This window comes from Echinops telfairi, unplaced genomic scaffold (assembly GCF_000313985.2).
Source record: "Echinops telfairi isolate 266 unplaced genomic scaffold, ASM31398v2 ScPeMD7_18;HRSCAF=68, whole genome shotgun sequence".
Lineage (NCBI taxonomy): Eukaryota > Metazoa > Chordata > Mammalia > Afrosoricida > Tenrecidae > Echinops > Echinops telfairi.
The window spans coordinates 48,876,612-48,885,626 of NW_022103915.1; the positions used below are offsets into that span (position 1 = coordinate 48,876,612).

The 9,015-nt window shown below is 45.9% G+C and overlaps 1 protein-coding gene across 4 annotated transcripts in view; it reads left to right on the forward strand.

Annotated features, from left to right (window-relative positions):
- CCDC198 (coiled-coil domain containing 198) overlaps positions 1 to 9,015 on the forward strand; it is a 54,742-nt gene that overhangs the window by 27,352 nt on the left and 18,375 nt on the right. For 2 of the 4 annotated variants that reach the window (XM_004698611.2, XM_045288096.1), the window contains 2 exons: positions 1,115 to 1,213; positions 4,951 to 5,107. In XM_004698611.2, the coding sequence (XP_004698668.1) occupies positions 1,115 to 1,213; positions 4,951 to 5,107 (256 nt within the window). Of the gene's footprint in view, positions 1 to 1,114; positions 1,214 to 4,950; positions 5,108 to 5,580; positions 6,117 to 9,015 lie in introns of those variants that run through there. The other 2 variants (XM_045288094.1, XM_045288095.1) reach the window with 2 other exon arrangements.

The following is a 9,015-nucleotide window of genomic DNA, read 5'->3' on the forward strand; positions in this document are numbered from 1 at the left end:
AAGCGCATTTGTACATTCATTGCCCTCATCATTCTCAAAACATTTCCTCTCCACTTAAGCCGCCAGCATTAGGTCCTCATTTATCCCCTCCCTCCCTGCTCCCTTCTCCCTCATGAGCCCTTGATAGTTTATAAATTGTTATTTTGCAAGACCGTGTTCTTAACAACAACAACAACAAAGAGCGTGTTCTTATTGGCCACAACCTCGCCACAAAGTAATCTTCGGCAGGGTCCCCCATTGATCTCTTCCCGTGAGAAATGTATCAGTCTGCTGCATAAAAACTCCCCTCACATGGAAAGGAACGCTGTGAATGGATCCCAAGACGTCATTCCTAATTATTTAGGGTCTTCCTAAACACTGCTCTAGAGCCAGCTCATCTGGCAAAAGCTGCCCGGCTCCTGTCAGGTCATCACAGGCCCCTCTGTGGTGCTGAGAGCCCCTTCGACAGACATGGACGACATGAAAAGATACCGCCCTTCCCTTTCCTGGCAAAAGCAAGTGAGAAATGATGGCGTATTCACCCCGTTTGCCCTCCGCAGCTGTCCACATTGTCCCCCTGAAGATTCCCACTGGACATCAGGGGCAAATCACCTCAGTCACAGCTGCTCGACTTCAAATTCTTCTTCAGCTGCACGATTCTCCGGGGTTCGTACTGGTGTATTGGGGTGTGCACTGTCGAAATCAGCGCTGTTCAGCCAAGCCACCGCTCCCCTCACATTTCATAGCAGACAATTGATCAGTGGGGGCAGAGGCAGGAGCAGCGCGCTCATCAAACCAGAACACACTTCTGGTGAGACAGCAATAAACACCTGGGGACATAATATCCTGTCCAAGTGACAGGAGGAAAGACATTTCTATTCAAGGTTTGCACAGCTCTGCTAGAACCTTCCCAGAGGATCTCACACACTGCCATTTAGCTCAGTGAGGGCTACACACAGGGCCCACGGGAATGGCAATGGTCCACGCTGGGCATCACGAGAGATTTCTTGGGATTGCGGGTGACTGATTCATTTATATGACCCTCTGATCTGTAAAAAACAAACACTAAAGTCATGGATTGCTGAATCAGTGACATATTATCCTATAATAACCAGTGTGCCATCTTTGATTGCAGGAACTGGAAAAGAAGATGCAAATACCATCATATATTTCTGGGAAAAGACAATATTTACATAAGATGCAAATGCTGGAAATGAACCGTAAAAGACAAGAGGTAAATCTAAAAAGAGAGAGGAAGGGTGTCATTTACCAAACGTATTCCATATAACCCCTGCTGTGAATATAGGGAGGCACACATTCTTTGTCTTTATTTCTCATAGCTATTGAGTTGATTCTGATTCATATTGACTTTATCAGGCAGAGTAGAACTGCCCCTAGGGGTTTCCAAGACAGCTACTCTATACAGATATAGAGAGCCTCATCTTTCTCCCATGGAGTGACTGGTGTTTTTGAACTGCTGACCTTGCAGTTAGCAGTCCAACGAGTAACCCATTGGAGCTGAACTCAACTACTAAAGAATCAGCTCATTTTTTTCCTCCCTCCCCCGCCTTCCTTCCTCCCTCCCTCATGAACCCTTAATAATTAATAAATTATTTTTCTTTTCATATCTTACACCAACCACTGTCTCCCTTCACTCACTTTTCTGTTGTTCATTCTCCAGGGGAGGGGGCGTTATTTGTCTATCATTGTGATCCCCCTTTATCTCCCCACCTTCCCCCTACCCTCCTGGTATTGCTACTCTCATTATTGGACCTGGGGGGTTTATCTGTCCTGGATTCCCTATGTTACCAGCTCTTATCTGTACCAGTGTACATGCTCTGGTCTAGCCAGATTTGTAAGGTAGAATTGGGGTCATGATAGTGGGGGGCGGGGGCGGAGGGGAGGAAGAATCTGGAAGATTCCTTCTGCTAACAGCTCTGTTGTGTCACCTCTCTGTGTTCAGTCCTCCCACTGTCACAGTCCTCTGTGTCACAAGCTTCCTTCTTATAGATTTATATAATGTATTTGTGTTGTTGAAAATATAGAAAGCAGTTGTCTTGTTTATGTGCATATTATTATCTCTGCAGGTCTATCTAGATAAGATAGGCAGGATGAACAATCTGGAGGAGAAAACAATAGGACCGAAGGTTCCGGGAGGACATGGGAGAGGGGGAGCTGGGAGAAAGGAAGTGGTGTTAACAAACCCAGGGACAAGGGAACAGTAAATGATCCAAAATCGGTGGCAAAGAGGGTGTGGGAGGCCTGGTAGGGCTTGAGCAAGAGCGATGTAACCAAGCGGAATAACTGAAACCCTGGTGGGGACTGAGCATGATAGTGGGACAAGAGGAAAGTCAAAGGAAATAGAGGAAGAACTAGGAGGCAAAGGGCATTTATAGAGGTCTAAATACAGGCATGTACATATGTAAATACATTTATATATGATGATGGAGAAATAGATCTATGTGCATGTATTTATAGATTTAATATTAAGGTTGCAGATGGACATTGGGCCTCCACTCAAGTACTCCCTAGATGCAAGAACACTTTGTTCTATTAAACTGGCATTCCATGATGCTCACATTCCCAACGTGATCGCTGAAGACAAAGCGGGTGCATAAGCCGGTGAAGAAAGCTAATGGGGCCCGGCTATCAAAAGATATAGCATCTGGAGCCTTAAAGGCTTGAAGATAAACAAGTGGCCATCTAGCTCAGAAGCAACAAAGCCCACATGGAAGGAGCACACCAGCCTGTGTGATCACGAGATGTCAATGGGATCTAGTATCAGGCATCAAAGAAAAAAATAATATTGTGAATGGGGGGGAGTGCAGAGTGCGACACAAGCCCATCTGTAGGCAACTGGACATTCCCTTACGGGAGGGTTTCAGGGAGGAGACGAGCCAGTCAGGGTGCAGTGTAGCAATGATGAAACATAACTTTCCTCTAGTTCTTAAATGCTTCCTCCCCCACCCCACCCCCACTATCATGATCCCAATTCTACCTTACAAATCCAGCTAGACCAGAGGATGTACACTGGTACAGATAGGAACTGGAAACACAGGGAATCCTGGACAGATAAACTCCTCAGGACCAGTGGTGAGGGTAGCAATACCAGGAGGGTGGAGGGAAGGTGGGGTAGAAAGGGGAAACCGATTACAAGGATCAACATGTAACCTGCTCCCTGGGGGACGGACAACAGAAAAGTGGGTGAAGAGAGACATCGGACAGTGTAAGATATGACAAAATAATAATGATTTATAAATTATCAAGGGTTCATGAGGGATGGGTGGGGCGGAGAGGGAAGGGAAAAAATGAGGAGCTGATACCAAGAGCTCAAGTAGAAAGCAGATGTTTTGAGAATGATAATGGCAACAAATGTACAAATGTGCTTGACACAATGGATGGATGTATGGATTGTGGTTAGAGTTGTATGAGCCCCCAATAAAATTATTTTTTTTAAATATATAGATAGCAGAATATATGCCTATTCAACAATTTCTACATGTACAATTCAATGACTGACTATATTTTTCACGTTGTGCAACCCATTCTCACCCTCCTTTTCCAAGGTGTTTTTCCTTCATTAACTCACTGCCCCCTACATTTCCTATAGACTCTCTCTGTTGTCAATTTGACCCCATACAATACTTCAGGTAGACATTTTTCAGTACGTTAAGCTAAATTATTGTTTGGTTTTAAGAAGATGTCAGAGGAAATATTTGATTTAAGGGTTTAAAGATGATCTAGGGCAGTAGTTTCAAGAGTTTATCAACTCTCTATGGCTCCAGAAAGTCTAGAGTCTATGAGAATTAAAATTTCTGTTCTGCGAGTTCCTCCTTTGATCAGGATTATATTATAGATTGTTTGATCAAAATGTTTAGTAAGGGCAGCTGGGCACCATCCATTGCTTCTGTTCTCATGGCAAAGAAGGTAAATACTCATGAAGAGCATTACCCACATGTTTCATTTCCTCTTATTTCTGACTCACCTTCCTCCTCTGATGCTCCAGGTGAATAAACCCCAGGTGTGCTTCTTTCTGTTGGCCAGTGATAAGCCAGCACAATGGAGTTAAACAGAACTCATATTTTTTATGTACTGGTTGGCCATTTGAATATCCTCATTAGTAAATGACGGCCCAAGTCTTTTGCTCTATTTTTAAATTGGGTTGTTTGCCTTTTTTATGTTAAGTGTGTTAGGGTAGGTTATCTAGAGGGAAAAATCCAGTGGCACTCGTCTATGCATAAGAAAGAACTTTATATTAAGAAGCATCTTCACATCAAGCAGGCACCCCAGCCCAGGCCAACACACGGCCATAAGTCTGCTACTAGCCTATAAGTCCACCTTCAGACTCACATAACCCCAAGACAGTGATGCAGAACCATGAACAGGGAAGCAAAAAGATCATAGGCCACTGGGCACGGGTCACATGGATCCAAAGTTCGTGGAGACCTGACAGGCCGCCAACAGCTCGCTCCCAGGTCAGCAGCGGAGCTCCAGCAAGAGAATCGTTCCCAGAGTCCCTCACTTTCATCCAAAGGCTGTGACTTCAAGGCAGGGGCACCAGGCTGTGCCGTGAGGGTTCCACCCTAGCCAAGAGTGTCTAGTTGACAGCAAACCATCCGTAAGTTATATGGATATTCTATATGGGGTGTGTGTATTTGGTATTAGACCCTTATCGAACATAGGGTTCCTGAAAATTTCCTCACCATCTATAGGGTGTCTTTTCATTTTGTGATAATGTCCTTTAATGGATGGGGGTCTTCATATTAAGCCATACCTTTTGAGACCTTGGATATATTCGCCTTCTTCCTAACAGTCCCATGAAGAATGAGTGTCTTCACTTCCAATGGGAACCAAAACCCCAGTTTGGGTTAGTGTCTGCAGATGGGCATACAAATTGCAAGCTGCTCCGCATATGCACTCTGCTGACAAGAGCGTGGACAACGTCATTCATTTGTAATTGATCCTTTTCAGGCCCAAATGGAGTTAAAGAAAGATTGTCACAGGGAGGCAATAATTAACAAACAAAACCCAAGGGAGCATAAAGCCAAGAGAATTCTTCAAAGCCTCCCCAGGAATGACAAGGACGACCTCACCTGGGTGCCTGATGAAACTGTGAACAGAAATCCAGGTGAGTCGTGTGTCTATGTGTGTGCCGAAAATATGGCAAGTGCTTTTAAAACTTTGCCAAATAAAGTACCCGTGGAGAAAAAAGATGATAGACATCTGGGTTCTTGCTGATATTTTACTTCGTGGAGCTTAGTGCAACCGTTGTCGGTTTGTGAGTGGCCTGGAAGGAAAGAAAACAAAAGAGGCTGAAGTTCTGTTAAATAGATGCCTCTCTCTTGTTATGGATTGAATATGCCTTCCGCACAGCACTGTGCTCCCGCACCGTCCCTGGAAAGAGAGAGGACAAACCGCCTCATCTTGTTGGAGCGAATGAAGCACCTGGAGGTGCAGGCTGTCCCCCAAGGTTCCAAACGAGCTCGATCCCTACCCGTGTCTTGAAGAATTTGTAGCTAGCTTGGGCCTGGTCAAATATATTCTTAATGAGTCTTAATTCAGTGCAAGAAAAAGTTCCAAAGCTTTCCGATGATTTAAAAGCTGCAGGTGCTGCAGGTGAAGGTGATTGCGATGAAGACTTTGTGGCGAATCGAGGTTGGTTCAGCGAGCCCTGGCGATGCACTGCTTAAAGCACTCCGCTGTTAACCACAAGGCTGGCAGTTTGAACCCCCTGGCTGCTTCGTGGCAGCTTGCATGAAGATTTACCAGCACGTTTTCGGATGGTTCTGTTCTAGCTGTGATGCATCAGAATCCTCTCACCGGTTTCCAAGTGAGGGCCAATCGACACTATTAAAGAACAAGTGGGAGTTTTCTGTATGTAGGTCGTGTGTAACCTGGGGACTTCATGTAGATGATACTGCGTGAGATCACATGGCAAATTGATATCACAGCCTTTTTGCGCCATGTCTGGGCCTTCCTCTCCCCTGGGCTGTCCCCTCCCCTGCAAGTCAGCCCTCTCAGGCACGCTCAGAATGTCTAAAGTCACCTGAGCATCATTTCCCACTCTGCGCTTGCTCCCCCTGCTACCCACACTGTCTCTGGGAGCGAGGTCTCTGTGCACCAGCCAGGAACCTAGGCTCCTTAGCCCTTCTACTCCCACTGCTAGCAGTGGGTGGATCACAAAGTCCTGCTGATGCCACTTAGAGCTGACATCTGCCCTCTCTCCCATCTCCACTCTCACTGGCTTAGCTCAGGCCATCATCAGCTACATGCCTCCTGACTGACCTCCTCTTCAGGCCAGGCCTTCACCCTCCTTCCACCAACCCTCCACTTAAGTGCTTCTCCCTTTGGTGCCAGACCTCCAGCATCCGCATCTGCATCACCTGGGTATTGGTGAGAAGTATCGAATCCCAGGCATCATGTTCGACCTCTAAATCAAGGCCTGCAGTTGGTCATGGTCACCAGGGGATTCTCATCCAGCCCTGCACTGATAGCTGAATTACTGCTGTTACTTATTCTGCAGTTGATTCTGATTCATGGTGGCCCCCTGCGTGCAAGAGTGGAACTGCTGCACAGGGTTTTCTAGAGTAGAGGAGTCTTTATGAGTACACACCTCACCATGTAATTCTCCTGCTTTAAAAACAAAACAACAACAAAACTTGACTGAGCCTCCATCAGCCTCAGGACAAAGTCTAAGCCCCTTAACATCCTACCTTAGACTGCCCTTCCCAATCCAAATTTCCTAACACCCTTGCTTCTACCCCCACACTCCAGCCACACCTGATTGCTCAGATCCTCTGGACTTTGCAAGGGACATGTGAGCCCAGCATCTCTGTTTAGCTGCTCCACCAATTAGAGTCTTACTCAACTTTCCCCTTTCACATTCCCACAGGGAGCCTGGGTGGTATGGTGGTTCAAGTGCTAGCAGCTAGCCAAAAGGTTGGTTAGTGGTTCAAACCTACCAGCTGCTCTGCAGGAGAAAGATGTGGCAGTCTGGGTCCATAAAGATTTACAGCAGCGGTTTTCAACCTGTGGGTCAAGACCCCTTTGGGGGGGTCAAATGACCCTTTCACAGGGGTCGCCCGATTCATAACAGTAGCAAAATTACAGTTATGAAGTAGCAACGAAAATAATTGTATGGTTGGGTGGGGAGTGTCACCACATGAGGAACTATATTAAAGGGTCGCTGCATTAGCAAGCTTGAGAGCCACTGATTGATAGCCTTGGGAACTGTTGGTTCTACTCTGTCCTATAGAGCTGCTATGAGCTGGAATCAACTTCACAGCAGTGGGTGGATTTCCTCAATGAAAACCACCCCTCCCACCCACTGACCTCCACTAGTGCTTAATGAACAGTCTTGTCCACACCTGAGATTACTGCGCCGTGGGCCAGACCCCTGCATCAGGGATGGGTGACCAGGAGAGCTGCGGAAATGCTCGCTGTACCTCAGGGGGCTGGTCTTGAGCTTCTGAGATGCAAAATCATCTGCTGAGACACTGCTCGTGCTCAGAGAAGCAAGATGCAGAATCATTAAGTTAATTAAGGAAGAAAACGTTGAATAATTAGAAATCTGTTTGTCATCGATGTAAACTCCACTCTCAGTCCCATAATGAAATATGAGTATGATTTATAATCATATAGGTAAATAAATTTCAAGTTTCAAAACTGGATTTTAGAATATTGCGAAGAACAACCAAGAAAAGTGCCTCAAGTTAAGGTGAGACACTTAGAGTTGTCACTTAAGGACCAGACAGACCGACACTGGCCAAGCTTTGGGAAGATGCCCCAGGTCTGGAGGGACCCAAGAGAGTCGATGATACTCAAGAATGGGGTTTTCTTTATTTTGCCCCAGCTAACACTTATTGAATGCTTCCTACACAGTCGGTATGTACTCTTTACCTATGTTATGTCATTTAATCCTCACACAGCCTGTAAGATAGTGGCTACTATCAGCCTCCTTTCATAGATAAGTGAACTGAGGTGTAGAGTGTAGTGAACTTGCTTGATGTGGCGAGTCAGGCTACAGGGTCAGGTCTTTATGACTTCCAAGTGCGTGCACCGACCCACCTCCTCAGAGAGCCTCATCAGGACACCAGGGGTGTGGGACTGGGTCTGGGAAAACCTTAGGAAAGGCTGTGAGTGGGCAAGTTTTGACTTCTCAGTCTTATCTTTTGAGAACAGCCTGACCTCTGTGGCTTCTGAAAAGGAGAAGAGATCATCGTCAATGCCTGCAAAAAGTTGCCATGCGATTCTGCACTTTCAATCTTATTGTATACCGCTTGCATGTACAGACATATGCAAGTGGAATAATAAGGGACATAGTCATCATTTATAAAGTGTTTATAAACATGTTAAATATATTATTTAACCCACATATCCACCCCATGAGGTATCATTACCATCTCTAGTTTACAGAGGAGGAGGTCCCGTAAGTTGCTCAAGGTCACGTCCAGCCACTGAGAGAGAGGCGGAGCTGAGTCATACTGGCTGAGGGCTCTGGATACATAGCCCAGGCAGCCACCCTAGCAATGATTCCTTTATTTGCAGACACCATCTCTGGATGTCTTTCTTTCTCAAAATCGTTTCTTTTCTTTCTCCTAAGAGTGGAGTGTTGCCACGATCATAACACACAAGAACATTCTGCGAGTCGGGTTCTGGAGATTAAGGTTTCACTGCACCAGCCTCCTCACTCACACCAATAGAGCTGCCTGCAGGTGGCTCCGCGCAGAGCTACGCAAGGAGACAGTGTAGAACTCTCATTGGTCCCATGAGGTTTCCAAGGCCGGGAATCTTCATGGGAGCCAGCTCTTTCTCCCTCAGAGTGCCCGGTGGATTTGAACTGCTGGCCTTTTGTTTAGCACTTTATTTTATTTTATATTTTTAATCATTTTATTAGGGACCCATACAACTCTTATCACAATCCATACATACATCAATTGCATACAGTGCATTTGTACATTCATTGCCCTCATCATTCTCAAAACATTTCCTCTCCACTTAAGCCCTCGGCATTAGGTCCTCATTTTTCCCCTCCCT